Source organism: Salvelinus namaycush, chromosome 28, assembly GCF_016432855.1.
Source record: "Salvelinus namaycush isolate Seneca chromosome 28, SaNama_1.0, whole genome shotgun sequence".
Lineage (NCBI taxonomy): Eukaryota > Metazoa > Chordata > Actinopteri > Salmoniformes > Salmonidae > Salvelinus > Salvelinus namaycush.
The window spans coordinates 18,883,574-18,906,879 of NC_052334.1; the positions used below are offsets into that span (position 1 = coordinate 18,883,574).

The 23,306-nt window shown below is 44.8% G+C and overlaps 1 protein-coding gene across 1 annotated transcript in view; it reads left to right on the top strand.

The window, feature by feature from the left end:
* The first annotated feature begins 3,840 nt into the window (after nucleotides 1-3,840).
* Nucleotides 3,841-23,306, top strand: part of LOC120023397 (serine/threonine-protein phosphatase 2A 56 kDa regulatory subunit epsilon isoform-like) — an 85,581-nt gene continuing 66,115 nt past the window's right edge. The window contains exon 1 of the mRNA XM_038967407.1: nucleotides 3,841-4,790. Coding sequence (XP_038823335.1) covers nucleotides 4,634-4,790 — 157 coding nt within the window. The 5' untranslated portion in view covers nucleotides 3,841-4,633. The remainder of the gene's footprint in view (nucleotides 4,791-23,306) is intronic.

Here is a 23,306-nt window from a genome sequence, read left to right on the forward strand (position 1 = left end):
GTGGGGAAAGCCGAAAGTCATGATTTAGGGTGGTGGAAAGCAGAAAGTCATGATTAGGACTAGTGGAAAGCAGAAAGTGATGATTAGGATAGTGGAGCAGAAGTGATGATGGATAGTGGGGCGAATATGTCGAAGACAGAACGTATGATTGGATAGTGGAAGCAGAAGCCTGTGATGTGGAGAAGGAAAGCAGATCGGGCTGTGCCGAGTAGCGTAGGTGGTGGGAAGCGGTGCATATTTAGGGTGGTGGGCGCAGAGTGTGTTTAGGGTGGTGGAAAGCAGAGTGATGATTCTGGGTGGTGGAAGCAGCCAAGTCCATGATTAGGGTGGTGGACAGCAAGCCGTATGATTAGGATCGTGGCCAGGCAGCCGTGTGATTCGGCCGTGGCACTCAGACCGTGCTTGATTGGGCTAGTGGACCGGGCCGCACGTCCTGCTTCGGCTAGTGGCCAGCCGGAAAGTGTGATTCGATGTGGACAAGCCGAAAGTCCTGATTAGGCTAGGGCACAGCCGCCAGTGTCTGCTCGGCTAGGGCCAAGCCGCCCGTGTTGCTTCGGTGGTGGCAAGCAGCAAGTGCTGATTAGGGTGGTGGCCCGCCCGCGTGCTGATTTCGGGTGGGGCAAGCCGCAAGTCATGCTTTAGGGTGGTGAAAGCGAAGTCTGATTAGGATCGTGCAAGCCGCCCGTGATGATTTCGGGTGGTGGACAGCAGACGTGATGCTTTAGGGTGGTGGAAGCAGGCACGTCATGCTTCGGCTCGTGGACCCGCCGACCGTCCTGATTAGGATCGTGGCCCGCCGCCCTGCTGCTTCGGGGATAGTGGACACGCAGGACAGGGCTGATAGGATAGTGGCCCGCCGCCAGTGCTGATTCGATCGTGGCAGCAGAAAGTCCTGATTTAGGTGGTGGTGGCGCCGAAAGTCAGATTCGGATAGTGGACAGCAGCAAGTGCTGCTGTCGGCTAGTGGCCAGCGCCCGTGCTGTTAGGACTTAGTTGGAACAGCCAGACAGTGATGCTTTCGGGTGGTGGCCAGCCCCGCACGTATGATAGGCTCGTGGACCAGCCGAAAGTGCGATTAGGTGGTGGAAGCCGCACGTGATGCTTAGTGATAGTGGAACGCACGACCGTGCTGATTAGGATAGTGGCAGCAGACAGTGCTGATTCGGCTAGTGGGGCCCGCAGCACGTCCGCATTTCGGGTGGGGTGGTGGCAAGCCGAGCCCGTCCTCTCGCTCTCTGTAGCTCGCTCTCGCTCTCTGTAGCTCGCTCTCGCTCTCGCTCTGTAGCTCGCTCGCTCTCTGTAGCTCGCTCGCTCTCTCTCTCTCTCTCTCTGTAGCTCGCTCTCTCTCTCTGTAGCTCGCTCGCTCGCTCTCTCTCTTTCTCTGTAGCTCGCTCTCGCTCTCTCTCTCTCCACCTCTGTAGCTCGCTTGCTCTCTCGCTCTCTCTCTGTAGCTCTCTCGCTCTCTCTCTCTCTGTAGCTCTCTCGCCCTCTCTCTCTCTGTAGCTCTCTCGCTCTCTCTCTCTCTGTAGCTCTCTCGCTCTCTCTCTCTCTGTAGCTCTCTCGCTCTCTCTCTCTCTGTAGCTCTCTCGCTCTCTCTCTGTAGCTCTCTCGCTCTCTCTCTCTCTGTAGCTCTCTCGCTCTCTCTCTCTCTGTAGCTCGCTCGCTCTCTCTCTCTCTGTAGCTCGCTCGCTCTCTCTCTCTCTGTAGCTCGCTCGCTCTCTCTCTCTCTGTAGCTCGCTCGCTCTCTCTCTCTCTGTAGCTCGCTCGCTCTCTCTCTCTCTGTAGCTCGCTCGCTCTCTCTCTCTCTGTAGCTCGCTCGCTCTCTCTCTCTCTCCACCTCTGTAGCTCGCTCGCTCTCTCTCTCCACCTCTGTAGCTCGCTCGCTCTCTCTCTCCACCTCTGTAGCTCGCTCGCTCTCTCTCTCCCCCTCTGTAGCTCGCTCTCTCTCTCTCTCCCCCTCTGTAGCTCGCTCTCCCTCTCTGTAGCTCGCTCGCTCTCTCTGTAGCTCGCTCGCTCTCTCTGTAGCTCGCTCGCTCTCTCTGTAGCTCGCTCGCTCTCTCTCTCTCTGTAGCTCGCTCGCTCTCTCTCTCTCTCCACCTCTGTAGCTCGCTCGCTCTCTCTCTCCACCTCTGTAGCTCGCTCGCTCTCTCTCTCCACCTCTGTAGCTCGCTCGCTCTCTCTCTCCCCCCTCTGTAGCTCGCTCTCTCTCTCTCTCCCCCTCTGTAGCTCGCTCTCCCTCTCTGTAGCTCGCTCGCTCTCTCTGTAGCTCGCTCGCTCTCTCTGTAGCTCGCTCGCTCTCTCTGTAGCTCGCTCGCTCTCTCTGTAGCTCGCTCGCTCTCTCTGTAGCTCGCTCGCTCTCTCTGTAGCTCGCTCGCTCTCTCTGTAGCTCGCTCGCTCTCTCTGTAGCTCGCTCGCTCTCTCTGTAGCTCGCTCGCTCTCTCTGTAGCTCGCTCTCTCTCTCCCCCCTCTGTAGCTCGCTCTCTCTCTCCCCCCTCTGTAGCTCGCTCTCTCTCTCCCCCCTCTGTAGCTCGCTCTCTCTCTCCCCCCTCTGTAGCTCGCTCTCTCTCTCCCCCCTCTGTAGCTCGCTCTCTCTCTCCCCCCTCTGTAGCTCGCTCTCTCTCTCCCCCCTCTGTAGCTCGCGCTCTCTCTCCCCCCTCTGTAGCTCGCGCTCTCTCTCCCCCCTCTGTAGCTCGCGCTCTCTCTCCCCCCTCTGTAGCTCGCTCTCTCTCTCCCCCCTCTGTAGCTCGCTCTCTCTCTCCCCCCTCTGTAGCTCGCTCTCTCTCTCCCCCCTCTGTAGCTCGCTCTCTCTCTCCCCCCCTCTGTAGCTCGCTCTCTCTCTCTCCCCCCTCTGTAGCTCGCTCTCTCTCTCTCTCCCCCCTCTGTGGCTCGCGCGCCCGCCCTGTGTCGCTCACATGAGTGACACAGGGCGGGCGGGTGAGTGAGAGCGCAACAGACGGGGAGAGAGAGCGAGAGCGCGCTCGCTCCCCCCCCCGCCCGCCCTGTGTCGCTTGCGCACCCTCTTGCTCTCTCTCCCCCTCTGTTGCGCTCTCACTCACTCACTCTCTCTTTCTTTAATCCCCCCAGACTGTGGATGTCATCTGGTCGCTTATGTAGGAGGCATGGGGAGGCTTTGTACTGTGCTCTATGCCCGACCAGCACTGTCCCTTGTGTAGCAGCAGCAGCACCCGTTCCTCAACCATTAGGGCTTGTGGTTTGTTTTGTGATTTGTGAATAGCATGCACCTTAGTGTGCTTGGGTTTACATTGTCTGTAGCCTAAAAGCAAATTCATGCTTGATTAGAAAATGTGGTCGGAGATGCCATATGGAGGGTGTAACTCAATTGCGGAGCCTCCAGAGGGGTAATTGAGCTCTGCGGTGGTTTCCGTAAAGCTCCGCATTGACATGATTGGTTGTCTATAGGTGGGGGCGGGAGGTCCTGTATAAACACATTCTCAGTTCCTTGACAACAGCTCTGCTCAACAGTTCTGTCTGCTCAACAGTTCTGTCTGCTCAACAGTTCTGTCTGCTCAACAGTTCTGTCTGCTCAACAGTTCTGTCTGCTCAACAGTTCTGTCTGCTCAACAGCTCTGCTCAACAGCTCTGCTCAACAGCTCTGCTCCGCTCCACGAAGTATAAGATGTATGAATGCCCTTACTTTTGCAGAGGCAGCATCACTGTAAATGCTGCTTGGCCAATGCAGATGTCGGATTGACCATGCAGCTCCTTTGTCTCCACTGCATGGTGGCAGGTGGTGATGCTATTTGCATGTCTTTTTGTGTTTTCATGATATGCCGTGACAGGGCTTTTGTAGCATGTTCTCTGGCTCCAGGGACTCACTTTGTAAAACATTCGAATTGGCCTGTCCAGTTTTGAATGGCAAACTATCACAGTAGTTTTCTGGGGAAAGGGAAGTATTTGTGCTGTCTAGATTTTGTTTCGTTTTTTTGCCATGATAACACAAGACCTGTTGGGCTATGCAGGTAAGCAGCAATGAGACTTCTGATTAACTATATTTCACCCTTGGATCAGTGAACAGACTGATAAAGCCATGGCTATCAATGCCACCCACAGCCTCAGGGCAAGCTACATGACATGATTGTGTGTCTAGGTTCAGGGCTGAGTGTCTTTACTATGTCTTATTCTCTGTCTCCCTCTGCCTGGCCCTTTACCAGTTATAATGCATTAGAGACATTGTATAAATTTGACCTGATCGATGGATTCTTGTTAACTCTGCTGCAAACCTTCTGTCAGTGCCGTCCCTCACGCTGCTAAACTGTGGTTTTCTTCTTACACACACAGACTCTTGAGACCTGTAGTAAATAATCTAATTATGAATTGCCTTAATTGGTGGATAAAATGTGGTGCATATGCGCTATTCGGTTTAGTTGTGTTCAGTGCAGTTGGTATTCACCTCTTCTGACTGTGAGCAGGCGGTTGGTTGTGTACAGTGTGGCTTTCCGGCTTCCCCTCCAGGGGCACCTAATCAATGGCTATGAGGCATAATCAGCAGCACACACAACTGGACATTTCCTTAGTACAGACACCGCTGTGAGGAAGCTGTCTTGTGTTTGTGTGTGTTGTGGCTAGATGTTAAGCTGAGACCTGTCCTTGTCTCACCTCCTATAGCAGGGCTATGTCCTCGGCAGCAACCACACCTCCATCTGTGGACAAAGTGGACGGATTTTCACGGAAGTCTGTCAGGAAGGCCAAGCAGAAGCGATCGCAGAGTTCGTCCCAATTCCGGTCTCAGGGCAAACCCATCGAGCTCACGCCCCTGCCCCTGCTCAAGGGTAAGGATTTATTATCAACTACCTCAACTCTACTACTTACTTAGTCTCTACTCCTAACCCTCCTCTCAACCCAACATCAAAACTGTCGTGCTAACCTGTGAGTGTTGTGATGTGGTGGTGTGTTTAGTAGTGAATGTCGATACCAGCATGGTGGGAAGCGAGCAGTCAGCCTAGTTCCTGCTCATCAGTTCTGCCAGGTCATTTCTTCATGAAAGCCTGGGCCAATCCTAGTGTGTGAGCGTGTGTTTATCTGAGTCCCTCTATGCTCATACATTATATACGTCAGTGTATATGCATGCTGTTGTTTGTGTGACATGCATGACTATGGAATTCACCATGTTTTTATTGCTGAAAGTAGAACCAACGCGTTTCGTGTTTTGGAATTTATCAGGGTTTTTACAGAATGCGGCAGAAAGCCCTGTTCTGTTTTAGTTGTGTTTCTGTAAAAACCCTGATGAATGCCAAAACGCAGAATTTTACTTTCAGCAATACATCTTTAATTTTTAAAAAGTGAATTCCATTGTCCTCCAGGGGTTGTTCATTCTCCTGTCCTTCAGTTTGCTCCTCAATTCATGCACCTTGTTTGGAAAGCGAGGTAGCAGCAGTGATCCCTTCCCTGTGTGATGTGACCTGCACGCCCAGACAGGGAGGACGCCTGCTGATTCACAGGCAGGTCAGTCCTCTCCTTCAGGCCTGGCTCTATACAGGCTGTTAGTGAGACTAGAGTGACGTGTGAAATGCTCCCCAACAGGAGCCAGAGCCTAGACCCCCCCCCCCCCCCCCCCCCTCCTCAACCTCAGCCGCCTTTAGCAGCCAGGGTGTATCCCTCCCTCTTGAGGGTGTCTGTGCCCCATTAGGCATGGCCTCACCTCGCTCTTATCCACTCAGGGCCACCCTATAGTCTATTTTCCTGGCTGTGAGTGAGTTAGTCTGTCACTGTTACCTGCCAGTGCAGTTGCAGAACATGGCAGAGCTCTGGGTGAGCAGGGTGCAGACCTCTCAGGTTATGTCCTCTCCTTTCTCTGAGCACCGGGTGGGTAGCTGTCTCCTGTTGATGTCCTGTTGTTAGTCAGAATGACACTATGCCCAGTCGCGCTCTTATGTTCTGCTTGTGTGCCTGACTTTGCTCTGCATTCATGCCTCAATGATGATGATAGGGTTGGGCAGCACTGCTGTGCACTATACACTGTGTACAAAATAGAGGTCGACCGATTATGATTTTTCAACGCCGATACCGATTATTGGAGGACCAAAAAAGCGGATACCGATTTAAATCGGCCGTTTTTAAATTTTTTATTTATTTTTAAATGTAAATAATGACAATTACAACAATACTGAATGAACACTTATTTTAACTTTAATATAATACATCAATAAAATCTATTTAGCCTCAAATAAATAATGAAACATGTTCAATTTGGTTTAAATAATGCAAAAACAAAGTGTTGGAGAAGAAAGTAAAAGTGCAATATGTGCCATGTAAAAAAGCTAACGTTTAAGTTCCTTGCTCAGAACATGAGAACATATGAAAGCTGGTGGTTCCTTTTAACATGAGTCTTCAATATTCCCAGGTAAGAAGTTTTAGGTCGTAGTTAACCTCTAATTCCTCCCAAACCCGGATCCGGGAGCACCCCCATCAGTAAAAAAGCTGACTAGCATAGCCTAGCATAGCGTCACAAGTAAATACTAGCATCTAAATATCATTAAATCACAAGTCCAAGACACCAGATGAAAGATAGACATCTTGTGAATCCAGCCATCATTTCTGATTTTTAAAATGTTTTACAGGGAAGACACAATATGTAAATCTATTAGCTAACCACGTTAGCAAAAGACACCACTTTTCTTACTCCACCATTTTTTTACTGCATCAGTAGCTATCACAAATTCGACCAAATAAAGATATAAATAGCCACTAACCAAGAAACAACTTCATCAGATGACAGTCTGATAACATATTTATTGTATAGCATATGTTTTGTTAGAAAAATGTGCATATTTCAGGTATAAATCATAGTTTACCATTGCAGCCACCATCACAACTCTCACCAAAGCAACTAGAATAACTACAGAGACCATTGTGTATTACCTAATTACTCATCATAAAACATTTCTTAAAAATACACAGCGTACAGCAAATGAAAGACACAGATCTTGTGAATCCAGCCAATATTTCAGATTTTCTAAGTATTTTACAGCAAACACAATATAGCGTTATATTAGCTTACCACAATAGCAAACATCACAACAGCATTGATTCAAGCCAAAAATAGCGATAACGTATAAACCACCAAAATATATTAATTTTTTCACTAACCTTCTCAGAATTCTTCAGATGACAGTCCTATAACATCATATTACACAATGCATATAGAGTTTGTTCGAAAATGTGCATATTTAGCGGCACAAATCGTGGTTATACAATGTGATTAGTGGCCAAAACTTCAAGCAATCTGTCCGGCGCCATCTTGGAGAGGCACCTAATCTAATCGAAAACTATTCATAAACTTGACTAAAAAATACAGATTGGACAGCAAATGAAAGATAAATTAGTTCTTAATGCAATCGCTGTGTTATATTTTTAAAATTAACGTTAATGCGCAATACAGCGTGCGCTAAAGCGAGACCGCACTGAAATTCATGGCGGAATTATTATTTGACATTTGTCAACATAAATACGAATTAACAGCATAAAGACTGCTTACTATTTGCTGAGCTTCCATCAGAATCTTGGGCAAGGTGTCCTTTCTCCAGAACAATCGTCTTTTGGTTGAAAGATGTCCTCTTCTCCTGTCGAAATAGCAGCTAACGATAGCCACCCACTGGAGAGGTGTCCAACTCGTGAACGCGCGTCACAAAGAAATCCCAGAAAATCGCAATAAACTGATATAAACTGCTATAAGTCGGTTTAAATTAACTACCTTATGATGTCTTTAACAACTATAACGAATAAAAACATGACCGGAGATATAGAACTGCTAAAACGAAAGCTTTGCAGGAAGCCATTGTGATGTCCCTGCTGCGCCAGGCGCCCCGTTGAAAAGAACGGTACTTCCGTTCCACGGTCTTATATAGGGCCCCAGATTGCGCAATCCACTCCATTCAAATTATCCCCGCTTACTGACATCTAGAGGAAGGCGTATGCAGTGCATGTAGCCCGATGGCTTACATGGGGACTTATAAACTGACCTCAGAACAGGGACCTCGATTTCTGAAATCTCACTCCCTGACAGGAAATGTGCTGCAGAATGAGTTCTGTTTCACTCAGAGAAATAATTCAAACGGTTTTAGAAACTAGAGAGTGTTTTCTATCCAATAGTAATAATAATATGCATATTGTACGAGCAAGAATTGAGTACGAGGCAGTTTAATTTGGGAACGAATTTTTACAAAGTCGAAATGGCGCCCCCCTAGTGTTAATATAGTATTTATAGGACTATTTCTCTCTATACCATTTGTATTCCATATACCTTTGACTATTGGATGTTCTTATAGGCACTTTAGTATTGCCAGTGTAACAGTATAGCTTCCGTCCCTTTCCTCGCTCCTACCTGGGCTCGAACGAGGAACACATCGACAACAGCCACCCTCGAAGCAGCGTTACCCATGCAGAGCAAGGGGAACAACTACTGTAAGTCTCAGAGCGAGTGACGTTTGAAACGTTATTAACTAGCTAGCCATTTCACATCGGTTACACCAGCCTAATCTCAGGAGTTGATAGGCTTGAAGTCATAAACAGCGCACGAAAGTGCTGTTTGAATGAATGCTTACGAGCCTGCTGCTGCCTACCATCGCTCAGTCAGACTGCTATATCAAATCATAGACTTAATTATAACATAATAATAACACAGAAATACGAGCCTTTGGTCATTAATATGGTCGAATCCACATTTGTGGCCTGCTGGAGGTCATTTTGCAGGGCTCTGGCAGTGCACCTCCTTGCACAAAGGCGGAGGTAGCGGTCCTGCTGCTGGGTTGTTGCCCTCCTACGGCCTCCTCCACGTCTCCTGATGTACTGGCCTGTCTCCTGGTAGCGCCTCCATGCTCTGGACACTACGCTGACAGACACAGCAAACCTTTTTGCCACAGCTCGCATTGATGTGCCATCCTGGATGAACTGCACTACCTGAGCCACTTGTGTGGGTTGTAGACTCCGTCTCATGCTACCACTAGAGTGAGAGCACCGCCAGCATTCAAAAGTGACCAAAACATCAGCCAGGAAGCATAGAAACTGAGAAGTGGTCTGTGGTCACCACCTGCAGAATCACTCCTTTTTTGGGGGTGTCTTGCTAATTGCCTATAATTTCCACCTTTTGTCTATTCCATTTGCACAACAGCATGTGAAATTTATTGTCAATCAGTGTTGCTTCCTAAGTGGACAGTTTGATTTCACAGAAGTGTGATTGACTTGGAGTTACATTGTGTTGTTTAAGTGTTCCCTTTATTTTTTTGAGCAGTGTATATACTTCTGTGTATTGATTTTAAGAAAGGCATTGATGGTTAGGTACACGTTGGAGCAACGAGTCCTTTTTCCGCAAATGCGCACCGCATCGATTATATGCAACGCAGGACACATTAGATAAACTCGTAATATCATCAACCATGTGTAGTTAACTAGTGATTATGATTGATTGATTGTTTTTTATAAGATAAGTTTAATGCTAACTAGCAACTTACCTTGGCTTCTTACTGCATTCGCGTAACAGGCAGGCTCCTCGTGAGGCAGGAGGTTAGAGCGTTGGACTAGTTAACCGTAAGGTTGCATGATTGAATCCCCCGAGCTGACAAGGTAAAAAATCTGTCGTTCTGCCCCTGAACAAGGCAGTTAACCCACCGTTCCTAGGCCGCCATTGAAAATAAGAAATGTTCTTAACTGACTTGCCTAGTTAAAAAAAGGTGTACCATTTAAAATGTAAAAAAAAAATATCGCCCGATCGGTGTCCGATTGTTATGAAAACTTGAAATCGGCCCTAATTAATCGGCCATTGCGATTTATTCGGTCGACCTCTCGTACAAAACATAAGGAACACCTTCCTAATATTGAGTTGCACCCCCTTTTGCCCTCAGAACAGCCTCAATTCGTCGGGGTATGGACTCTACAAGGTTTCGAAAGCGTTCCGCATGGATGCTGGCCCATGTTGACTCCGATGCTTCCCACAGTTGTGTCAAGTTGGCTGGATGTCCTTTTAGTGGTGGACCATTCTTGATACACACGGCAAACTGTTGAGCATGAAAAACCCAGCTGCGTTGCAGTTCTTGACACACTCACACCGGTGTGCCTGGCACCTACAACCATACCCCGTTCAAATGCACTTCAATCTTTTGTCTTGTTCATTTACCCTCTAAATGGCACACACACACCTTTTCTCAAGGCTTAAATATCCATCTTTAACAGGTCTCGTTACATTCATCTACGCTGCTTTGAAGTGGATTTAACAAGTGACGTCAATAAGGGATCATATCTTTCACCTGGTCAGTGTGTCAAGGAAAGAGCAGGGGTTCCTAATGATTTGTACTCTTAGTGTATACCCTTTATGTCCTTATATTAACACCTGCATGATAGAAGGTGCAAATATATTGGCCACAATAATTCAGAATTCTTAAACGTAAAGATTGTCATCTTTGCGTGAGTGCCTTTTTAAATAAATATATCGGATTCCATTTTAGAGACAGCTTTTTAGCTCTAATCTTCTCCATTTATATAACTCCTCAAAGGAGCACACCAAGTAGATGCAGATCTAGGAGTCCAGTGGTTTATTAACTTGCTGGAAGTGTCTCAAATCATAGCCTTTAGGGCTGGTCCAGTTAAAGGGATGAGCACACCACCACAGTGAAACGCAGCAGGAGAGCTTAAATGCATTGAAATGGTATGTGTGTGTGTGTGTTGTGGCCTGTTAGCTGAGCTGCAGGGCCTGGGTTAATCTATCCAACTAGGTTGTGGAGACTGGCGATGCCTCGTCCCTCCACGCTGCGCCGCCACAAGCCCTCTTTAATCATCCACTGACTGACCTTTGACCCATAGGGGCAGAGTGCTTTAGTATGTACTCTGGAGAGTGGTGAGACTGGGAAGGAGGCCTATCAGACTTCGCCTGCTAGTCACAGCCAGGGAAATGATATGGTTTTCCTGGAACTTTATCAGAACCTCCTAATGTTTCAGTTCTTTTCAGTTTTCTTGAAAGTGGAAAGGGGACAGATTTTCACTCCGCATCAACAATGATACACATTTTTATTTGCTAGGCTGCAGAGCCCATGGCCTCAACAAGAGCACCTTTTTATTCCTAGATATTGTGTTCCCGTTAGTTGTTCCAGGCCTGCATGGATGCCTCCGTCAGTGTGCAAGTCAGGAGTTTTGTTGTGGTAGTTCTTTAAGAGCCTCTACACAGAGAGTTAGAGGGATGGTGATAGTGACAGAGAAAGAAGTAGTATGAGCCTAACATGGCGCCTGGAGAAAGGATTAGTGTGTCCTAATGCTCCATGGCAGAGGGGTTTCCAACACTTGGCCAGGTCAGGAAAACCCTTTCCCCTCATTCCACATTTCCTAGATGAAGTTGAGAATCCCTCTTTCCTCTTTTTACTGAAGTCTTGGTGGAGTGATGCCAAAGTTAAAGGTTAAATGCAGTCAAACTTGATTTTCCTGTGTTTTAAATATATTTCCACACTGAGGTTGGGATAATATTGTGAAAATAATGATAATGCCCTTTTTTAGTGTAAGAGCTGTTTGAAAATACCATCTGAAATGACAGCCTGTTTTGGTGGGATAGGTGACTTGCCTTGGTTAATAGACCAATAAGAAAGATTTCCAAACCGCTCTGGCAATTTTTGTTTTCCCCTCCCCACTCAGACCACTGACATGTCCTAGCTTAATTATTGCTTTAGAAATTGCTAATTGTTTATTTTTGACCATTTTTAATTGAAAACAATAACAGTATTAAATGTTACCCAGAAATTATTTTATTTTGAGATAAAAGGCTGCATTAGACTTTTTAAGGAAGAGAGCTGGGGAGATGCCTGTTTTTAGGACCACGTCTCTGTGTAATACGTAAGCTGGATCGCGGTCTCTGACCTCGTGAGCAGAATTTTAAAAAGAAGGGAGCCGAAATAGAATGAAGACTGGAACATGGTAAAGGGTGGGGTGGGTGTAAAGCACCGGCCGTAGAGCCCCCCTCTGCTGTTTCCTGGCCTCTCCCTGCTCCCCTCCACACCCTCCCCTCAGAGGTAACCTGATCCACAAGGTGTTTCTTTAGACTTGCAGACCCACTCGCTCCAAACAAGCAGCACAGGGGAGCGTGGGCCCACTACAACAACAAACTGATTTGTACACAATCATGTTTTTATATTTTTTGTGATACATTTTTGGCTGATTGATTCTACAGCGGTACGGAAACCTGCTTGAGTGAGTGTCCGTGGTGCTGCCGGGGGTAAGAGTGTTATAGTTGGCCTGCTAGGTGCCCTCTATGACTTGGCCAGCAGGGCTGTGCTGGTCTGTCTGTGGGGCTGAGTGGAGAGAATGGAGTGGTAATGGCAGAGGGACATGGTTTACTAGGCTATAGTAGAGATGGAGAATGGAAAGAACGAAAGAGGGTTTGACTGAGCTTTTAAGTGGGACGTAGGAGAAAGGTGGATCTGCCTGTGCAGCAAGCATCGCTAAGGAGTGCTGGTGTAGAGGTGAGTCGTATTGTGGATGGGCAGTAGCTTCTCTGTTTGCCACACAGCAACCTCCCTCTCCTGTTGGCTCTCTGTCTGCCAGAGGATGTTGTGGTAGCCAAGCAGGTGTTGCTGCAGGCAAGGCTGCTGCTTGCAGGTGTTTTCAGAGTTGTGCTTGTTAAGGGCATAGTGTGGTGCCTATGGCTCGTGGAATGTTTGCTATGTAATTTTCCCAGATCTTGCTGCCCCTCTCAGCTGTCGATGTGAGTAATCTAGGGCTGTCCACACAAAGGTTCTCTTTACACAGAGTGCCTTTTTGAAAGGAGAGGAAACATATTTATCAAATACACTGGATAGGTGTAGTAGGGCTGGACGATATATCCAAAATATATCACCCTAGGGTGGCAACACATACATTCTAAGTGATTTCAATGGGTCTTTCTCCATTCTGATTGTTTTATTCTGTTCAATTAAACTTCAACTAAAAATAAATGATACATTTCTCAACTTCCTGTATTAATTTGAGGTTATTTCCACATTGCCACTTAAGAGCTGCACAATATGAGCAAACAATCTAGGCCTTATTTTTAACCAAATGTTGCAATTACTATTTGACTCGCGATTTAGAGAAAAGTACTTGTGTGAACTGTTGGAATCATGGAAATGGAATGATTGTTCAAATTCTATAGTTAGAATATAATAGTGTGCACTATGAATATAATGTTTGACATGACAACGAATGAAAAATGCCAGGAAGAGTTATTGTGGAGGCGAAAGAAACACACACCTGTTCAGGCGAGGTGCTGGCTAGTGGAGTAGAACACTTGGAAAAAGAAAAGGAGAGCCGCACACTAGGGAGCTTAGAAGCAATAATTTTATAACCAACGTTTTGAAAGACAAGCTGTCATCAGGGTATAATGACAAACACTGCGGGTCACTAGTTTATATAGTTTCAAAGGACACACATAGGTGTCTGTAATCATACCTGGTTGTTGCTTGATAGCAATGGTTATTTACAGATATAAACTGAACATATAAAACACATGAATGGATAGCATACAATCATAGATACAATTTGGCTACATAAGCTTGCAAACATTTACAATGAATAGCAAAATCACATTCGCAAGAATGGCTTCGGATCAAAGTCGACGTTGAGACCGAAGGGAGCAAGGCTCTTTAAATTAAATATCCAGGCAGCCTCTCGTTTAAAAAATAAATTGTCAAGGTCACCCTCTCTCCTCCTAGGGAGGGTGACGTGTTCGATGCCGATTATAACGTAAGGACGAAGTAGTGGTTCGCTTCCAAAAAGTGGGCTGCAACTGGGTATGTGGAGTTTTTGCACCTAATGGTACAACGATGCTACGAGAGGAGGAAGAGTTATTGTGACAGGGTACGAACAAGTGTTGTTTCCTAGGGGACCCTATAATCTTTGGGTAGATTGAATGTTGTCTCTTAGCTATTTCATATAGCTAACACATTCATGCTTCACGTATTCTTCTTTGATTTAGAAGATACTATTGCACAAACATACTGATTTAGCTCTACACCCTCACTGGTATTATCAGGCAGTATAGCTAGTTACGTTTTCTCTGACTCAGTACATTTATTAGCTAGCCAGCTAACTAGCGATTAGCATTAGCGGCCAAACCAATTTAGGCCCAACTTGTTAAGAAAAGACAAACTAGCCATTTGCAGATGTAAGAAACACAAACTAATAGTATAATTATAGAACGCTAGTGGATTTATATTAAGAAGCAAAGTGAAAACAGCATCGTTGTCATCAACATTGTTGCACGTGCTTCATTGACCGTGTAAACTGTCAATGCGCTCCTTGAGTGACGGGGCGGGCCTACTGTAGATCTGTGTGGAATGGAGAGAGAGAGCGGAGAGGGATGACTAAAGTAGCGGAGTAATCTATAAAAATTGACTTTACACACGGCTTACCACATTTAACAAACCAAACATTCAAATACCTTTTATAGAAGGTAATGTAAAAACCCAAACCAGTTTTTACGCATCAGGCGCATCAATACCGGTATATCGTAAAATACAGTATACCGCCCAGCCCTAAGGTGCAGTGAAATGTCTTGTTTTAGGCACACAGAGACTGCTCACCACTCTACTAAGAGATGATGTGATTTTTATTAGTGACAACAAATGAACAGTTGCTTTACAATGCCTCAGATGCTTTCAATGGCATAAGTTAAAACAAATGATATTGACTGGTCATATAGTGTTACAACAGTGGAGAGCCAAGTTTGCATAGGATGATTACATCAGTCAATGATTGACAGTAGTTCATAATGATACTTCAGGGAAGCTTCCATATGAGAACACATAAATGGGCAAATAGCTGAAAATATTACAAATATTTAGGCTTGTATCAACATTTACTCTAGTCATTAATTTGTATAGTGGTTGACTGAATTGAACTTTTTTTTAAATTCCAATCTGCTTTGGTATTTTATTATATAGAAAAGTCAATGTAGAGAGGAGATGGATACTAAGAGGGGCACACAATGGGCTCAGGTGAGAATTGTAATCCTGTTGCAAAGGGGATGTGTGGTTCAGAGTTGGGTGTTTCAACTAGGCCAGGGGTTCTTAAACCATTCCAGCCTGCGACCCAAATGAGAAATTCTGTGTTTTACTGGGACCCAAGCTTCAAAAAACATAAATATTGGTACATTTCATTGCCCTTATGCCTGAAACAAACGTAATATAGACTAATATCAATGAAATACCCATATAAATAGCAATTCGTGTTTATTTTTCCCCATTTAAAAACACATATCTGTCTAGGTTGGAACTGTTGCTGTTAAAATACAATAAATCATTTTCATTCTGAACTGAAATAAACTAATCACATCACACAGATGTAGACCAGAAAACACACACACTCCTAATGAGAGGTGTGTGTGTGTGTGTGTGTGTGTGTGTGTGTGTGTGTGTGTGGCTGGTTGAAGTTTTCAACAAGTCTATTCTGGGATCAGTTTTTGACAGTGCAACCCTGAGGTCATGCTTAGCATTCAGTCTGTTTCTGTACTTGTTTTTTTAAGTATGCCAGTGTTGAGAGCCCTGACTCGCATAGTTATGTGGTGCCAAACAAGACCAGAACATCTACTGCTTTCTGTCAGGCAGGAGACCGCTTCCTGCTGTAGATGAGCAACCCAGAACTGTGTGAGTGTGTTTGCCGCAAAACAGCATCTTGCTTCAATGTGTTCATTCCAGTTCAGAATGAAAATGTTTAGTTGTATTTTAACAGCAACAGTTCCAACCTAGACTTGTTTTCACCAATCATTTCTAGAGTAAGATGTATAATAGGCCTGATCATTTTTCGTATGTTGCCCATTTCAGGAAACTAGGCGTATGTCGCGGGTCACTACTTCCCAGGAGAGCCGTTTGAACATAAACTTTACATTTAAAAAAAAAAATCAAAAAATGCATTTTTTTCAGAAATGCCTTCTGGAACATGTGAACTTTCATGTGTCTTAATAACAAACTTGTATGCTGTCTGTAAATATGAATACAATTGTTAAATTACTAGCATAGTTGGTTTAGCCACAGAAAAAGGGATGAAAGCGGTATTAAATTGTTGCCAGCAGTACAGTTAGTCACCATCGCTCTGGATTACATAACAGCCTAACCAGCTCTGCTAGGGTGACTAAAATGGTCAGAGTGGGGTGTTCTTTAATTTCTGTTTGGAAGTAGCTAGCAAGCTAGCCAATGGATAAACCCTACTCATCGGCCAGAGCGTCCAGAGTGTGCTCTGAATTTACGAATGGACAACCTGATAGCACAGTTGCAGTCACCAACACTCTGGATAACTTAACAGCCTAACCAGCTCTACTTGGGTTAGTAATGTACAGTGAGCTGTTCTCTCATTTGTGTCTGGAAGTAGCTAGCAAGTTAGCTTGACTGCTGCTGTTAGTACAGAACGCTCGAATCAACCCTTAAAGAGATGGGTGGGGCTAAAGCTTAAGAGGGTGTGAACGATGCTGAATGGGTGTAGACAAAGAAGGGCTCTCTAGTAAGTAGTACCAAAACATTAATTTTATTAAACCTTTTATTTAACCTGCCCCCCACATTCCACTGAAAAGGCAGCGCGCGAAATTCAAAAAATATTTTTTAGAAATATTTAACTTTCACACATTAACAAGTCCAATACAGCAAATGAAAGATAAACATCTTGTGAATCCAGCCAACATGTCCGATTAAAAAAAAAAAAAAAAATGTTTTACAGCGAAAACACCACGTATATTTATGTTAGCTCACCACCAAATACAAAAAAGCACAGACATTTCTTTCACAGCACAGGTAGCTTGCACAAAACCCCCAAATAGAGATAGAATTAGTCACTAACCAAGAAACAACTTCATCAGATGACAGTCTTATAACATGTTATACAATAAATCTATGTTTTGTTCGAAAAATGTGCATATTTCAGGTATAAATCATAGTTTTACATTGCAGCTACAATCACAAATAGCACTGAAGCAGCAAGAATAACTACAGAGAGCAATGTGAAATACCTAAATACTCATCATAAAACATTTATGAAAAATACATGGTGTACAGCAAATGAAAGATAAACATCTTGTGAATCCAGCCAATATTTCAGATTTTTTAAGTGTTTTACAGCGAAAACACAATATAGCATTATATTAGCGTACCAAAATAGCCAACCACACAACCGCATTCATTCACCGCAAAGGTAGCGATCGCAAAAAAAACAGCAAAAGATATAAAATTATTCACTAACCTTGACAAACTTCATCAGATGACAGTCCTATAACATCATGTTACACAATACATATGTTTTGTTCGAAAATGTGCATATTTAGCGGTACAAATCGTGGTTTTACAATGTGAATACGTAGCCAAACTGCACAAAATTATCCGGATATATTTCTGACACTCACCTAATCTAATCAAAGAGCTCATCATAAACTTTACTAAAAAATACATGTTGTACAGCAAATGAAAGATACACTAGTTCTTAATGCAATCGCCGTGTTAGAATTCTAAAAATAACTTTAGTACGTTATAGCGAGACAGCGCCTGCAATGAGGGCGGAAAATAGTACTAAACATTTTCCACAGAAATACGAAATAACATCATAAATGGTTCCTACTTTTGCTGAGCTTCCATCAGAATCTTGTACAAGGAGTCCTTTGTCCAGAATAAATCGTTGTTTGGTTTTAGAATGTCCTCTTCTCCTGTCGAATTAGCAACCAAGCTAGCCAAGTGGCGCGAAGTTGTCCATCTTCACCAAACGCAGAGAACGGAAAACGCCAAAACTCCCGACAAACGTTCAATAATCTGATAAAACATACTTTACGATGATATTATCACATGTATCAAATTAAATCAAAGCCGGAGATATTAGCCGTCTATACCGAAAGCTTTTCAGAAGGCAATCCAGGGTTCCTTCCCGCGCCTTGCTGAACAAAGGAAATTTGGGGTCACGTCATTCCAAGAGCTCTTGTTCGACCTCAGATCAAGCTAGACACCCCATTCCACCTCTCACTGCCTGTTGACATCGAGTGGAAGGCGTATGAAGTGCATGTATATCCATAGATTTCAAGCAAATGAATAGGAAGGCCCTGGAACAGAGCCTCTTTCAGATTTTTCACTTCCTGACAGGAAGTTTGCTGCAAAATGAGTTCTGTTTTACTCACAGATATAATTCAAACGGTTTTAGAAACTTGAGAGTGTTTTCTATCCAATAGTAATAATAATATGCATATTGTACGATCTAGAATAGAGTACGAGGCCGTTTAAATTGGGCACAATTCTTTCCCAAAGTGAAAATAGCGCCCCCTATCCCAAAGAAGTTAACTAGGCAAGTCAGTTAATAAGAACACATTCTTATTCAAAATGACGGCCTATGCCAGCCTAACCCGGACGACGCTGGGCCAATTGTGCGTCGCCCTATGGGACTCCCAATCACAGCCAGTTGTGATACAGCCTGAAATCGAACCAGGGTCTGTAGTGATGCCTCTTGCACTGAGATGCGGTGCCTTAGACCGCTGCTCCACTCCGCATAGGTTCTTCCTCAACTGTAGTGTATGATATCCCATTTTCTAGCACAGTCTCTACTTTTATCCAATGTAAAAAAAAAAAAATGTACACATTTTTACTTCTTAAGACCGATTTGAGCTGGTCAGTCTCATGTACTGTTACTTAGGGTTGCACCATCAGTAGCTAGCTAGCTAGCTTTGGCTAACGTTAGCTAGCTATTAGCTGTGTACATGTGAGTTTCTCCTTCAAAAAAAAAACCCATCTACTACTATGAGAGGGAGTACTCCCTCCTTGCTGCTTATCACCGGTTATAAAATGACAACGACAATGCCTTCCTTGCTAGCTGACTTACTCTTCCACTGTCGAAGCACTGTTTCCTGAAGCATTCTGTCCTGTTCTGAAAGAACTCCCTGGGTTTACCGTCATGCTGTGGATGTTTGGTCAGGATGTGTTTTAATTTGTTAATTTTGAGAGACTCATTACTAAGCATTTCCCTGCACAAAACCTATTGTGGGTGCTCCTCGTTATTTCTTTTTTAAGCCAAGAGAAACTCATCGCTGTATTTGCGTTTCATCGAGGTTGATCTCAGTCAGAACTTGTGGCTAGCTTGAGCACATTTGATGACATAGGTGAGTGATGGCGAGTGAGAATGACAAGTCAGTGGCTGACAGCGCATCATCTGCTGCTGAAGGACAGCGCTGCAGCGTGTGGATCGCAGAGTGATCTTCAAGATAACTGCTGATTTTAAAAGATCCAGTAAACCGCAAAGCACACAGGCATCTCCCACCCACTCGTGCAGATGCCAAACTGAGCAGAGACAAATCAAATCAAATTTATTTATATAGCCCTACTTACATCAGCTGATATCTCAAAGTGCTGTACAGAAACCCAGCCTAAAACCCCAAACAGCAAGCAATGCAGGTGTAGAAGCACAGTGGCTAGGAAAAACTCCCTAGAAAGGCCAAAACCTAGGAAGAAACCTAGAGAGGAACCAGGCTATGAGGGGTGGCCAGTCCTCTTCTGGCTGTGCCAGGTGGAGATTATAACAGAACATGGCCAAGATGTTCAAATGTTCATAAATGACCAGCATGGTCAAATAATAATAATAATCACAGTAGTTGTCGAGGGTGCAGCAAGTCAGCACCTCAGGAGTAAATGTCAGTTGGCTTTTCATAGCCGATCATTAAGAGTATCTCTACCGCTCCTGCTGTCTCTAGAGAGTTGAAAACAGCAGGTCTGGGACAGGTAGCACGCCCGGTGAACAGGTCAGGGTTCCAAAGCCTCAGGCAGAACAGTTGAAACTGGATCAGCAGCACGGCCAGGTGGACTGGGCACAGCAAGGAGTCATCATGCCAGGTAGTCCTGAGGCATGGTCCTAGGGCTCAGGTCCTCAGAGAGAAAGAAAGAGAGAGAATTAGAGAGCATACTTAAATTCACACAGGACACCGGATAAGACAGGAGAAGTACTCCAGATATAACACACTGACCCTAGCCCCCCGACACATAAACTACTGCAGCATAAATACTGGAGGCTGAGACAGGAGGGGTCAGGAGACACTGTGGCCCCATCCGATGATACCCCCGGACAGGGCCAAACAGGAAGGATATAACCCCACCCACTTTGCCAAAGCACAGCCCCCACACCACTAGAGGGATATCTTCAACCACCAACTTACCATCCTGAGACAAGGCCGAGTATAGCCCACAAAGATCTCCGCCATGGCACAACCCAAGGGGCGCCAACCCAGACAGGAAGAACACGTCAGTGACTCAACCCACTCAAGTGGCGCACCCCTCCTAGGGACGGCATGAAAGAGCACCAGTAAGTCAGTGACTCAGCCCCTGTAATAGGGTTAGAGGCAGAGAATCCCAGTGGAGAGAGGGGAACCGGCCAGGCAGAGACAGCAAAGGCGGTTCGTTGCTCCAGAGCCTTTCCGTTCACCTTCACACTCCTGGGCCAGACTACACTCAATCATATGACCCACTGAAGAGATGAGTCTTAAGTAAAGAGTTAAAGGTTGAGACAGAGTCTGCGTCTCTCACATGGGTAGGCAGACCATTCCATAAAAATTGAACTCTATAGGAGAAAGCCCTGTCTCCAGCTGTTTGCATAGAAATTCTAGGGACAATTAGGAGGCCTGCGTCTTGTGACCGTAGCGTACGTGTAGGTATGTACGGCAGTACCAAATCGGAAAGATAGGTAGGAGCAAGCCCATGTAATGCTTTGTAGGTTAGCAGTAAAACCTTGAAATCAGCCCTTGCCTTAACAGGTAGCCAGTGTAGGGAGGCTAGCACTGGAGTAATATGATCAAATATTTTGGTTCTAGTCAGGATTCTAGCAGCCATATTTAGCACTAACTGAAGTTTATTTAGTGCTTTATCCGGGTAGCCGGAAAGTAGAGCATTGCAGTAGTCTAACCTAGAAGTAACAAAAGCATGGATACATTTTTCTGCATCATTTTTAGACAAAAAGTTTCTGATTTTTGCAATGTTACGTAGATGGAAAAAAGCTGTCCTTGAAACAGTCTTGATATGTTCGTCAAAAGAGAGATCAGGGTCCAGAGTAACACCGAGGTCCTTCACTGTTTTATTTTAGACGACTTTACAACCATCAAGTTTAATTGTCAGATTCAACAGAAGATCTCTTTGTTTCTTGGGACCTAGAACAAGCATCTCTGTTTTGTCCGAGTTTAAAAGTAGAACGTTTGCAGCCATCCACTTCCTTATGTCTGAAACACAGGCTGCTAGCGAGGGCAATTTTGGGGCTTCACCATGTTTCATTGAAATGTACAGCTGTGTGTCATCCGCATAGCAGTTAACATTATGTTTTCGAATGACATCCCCAAGAGGTAAAATATATAGTGAAAACAATAGTGGTCCTAAAACGGAACCTTGAGGAAAACCGAAATTTACAGTTGATTTGTCAGAGCACAAACCATTCAGAGACAAACTGATATCTTTCCGACAGATAAGATCTAAACCAGGCCAGAACTTGTCCGTGTAGACCAATTTGGGTTTCCAATCTCTCCAAAAGAATGTGGTGATCGATGGTATCAAAGGCAGCACTAAGGTCTAGGTGCACGAGGACAGGTGCAGAGCCTCGGTCTGACGCCATTAAAAGGTCATTTACCACCTTCACAAGTGCAGTCTCAGTGCTATGATGGGGTCTAAAACCAGACTGAAGCATTTCGTATACATTGTTTGTCTTTAGGAAGGCAGTGAGTTGCTGCGCAACAGCTTTTTCTAAAATTTTTAAGATGAATGGAAGATTCGATATAGGCCGGTTTAGTTTTTTATATTTTCTGGGTCAAGGTTTGGCTTTTTCAAGAGAGGCTTTTATTACTGCCACTTTTTTAGTGAGTTTGGTACACATCTGGTGGATAGAGAGCCGTTTATTATGTTCAACATATGAGGGCCAAGCACAGGAAGCAGCTCTTTCAGTAGTTTAGTTGGAATAGGGTCCAGTATGCAGCTTGAAGGTTTAGAGGCCATGATTATTTTCATCATTGTGTCAAGAGATATAGTACTAAAACACTTAAGTGTCTCTCTTGATCCTAGGTCCTGGCAGAGTTGTGCAGACTCAGGACAACTGAGCTTTGGAGGAATACACAGATTTAAAGAGGAGTCCGTAATTTGCTTTCTAATGAGCATGATCTTTTCCTCGAAGAAGTTATTTAATTTATTACTGCTGAAGTGAAAGCCATCCTCACTTGGGGGAATGCTGCTTTTTAGTTAGCTTTGCGACAGTATCAAAAATACATTTTGGGTTGTTCTTATTTTCCTCAATTAAGTTGGAAAAATAGGATGATCGAGCAGCAGTGAGGGCTCTTCGATACTGCACGCTACTGTCTTTCCAAGCTAGTTGGAAGACTTCCAGTTTGGTGTGGCGCTATTTCCGTTCCAGTTTTCTGGAAGCTTGCTTCAGAGCTCGGGTATTTTCTGTATACCAGGGAGCTAGTTTCTTATGACAATTTTTTTTAGTTTTTAGGGGTGCAACTGCATCTAGGGTATTGCGCAAGGTTAAATTGAGTTCCTCAGTTAGGTGGTTAACTGATTTTTGTCCTCTGACGTCCTTGGGTAGGCAGAGGGAGTCTGGAAGGGCATCAAGGAATCTTTGTGTTGTCTGAGAATTTTTAACACGACTTTCGATGCTCCTTGGTTGGGGTTTGAGCAGATTATTTGTTGCGATCGCAAACGTAATAAAATGGTGGTCCGATAGTCCAGGATTATGAGGAAAAACATTACGATCCACAACATTTATTCCATGGGACAAAACTAGGTCCAGACTATGACTGTGACAGTGAGTAGGTCCAGAGACATGTTGGACAAAACCCACTGAGTCGATGATGGCTCCGAAAGCCTTTTGGAGTGGGTCTGTGGACTTTTCCATGTGAATATTAAAATCACCAAAAATTAGAATATTATTTGCTATGACTACAAGGTCCGATAGGAATTCAGGGAACTCAGTGAGGAACGCTGTATACGGCCCAGGAGACACTGCTGCTAAGTAGAGAGCGCACTGAACAGAGTGCATTTGCACTTGGCCAAATCCTCGGGCGCAATCCTCTCACTGAAACACATCTCCCTGACCCTTACCTGGCTGGTTGTCTTCTCTGCAGCTCAGAGACTATGGAGACTGTGTGTGGTTCTCCCTCTGTGTTGTGATGGTCTGCCTCTCTGTGTATATGTGTTGTGATGGTCTGCCTCTCTGTGTATACATACAGTACATATCAACCTTCAGTCTCTGGCATGGTGTTGGCCTGGTCACCTGATGAGCCCATCTGTTGGAGCCGCTCACTCTCTCTTGCAGCCGTAACTCAAGCCTGACCAGCCAGTCACACACACTGC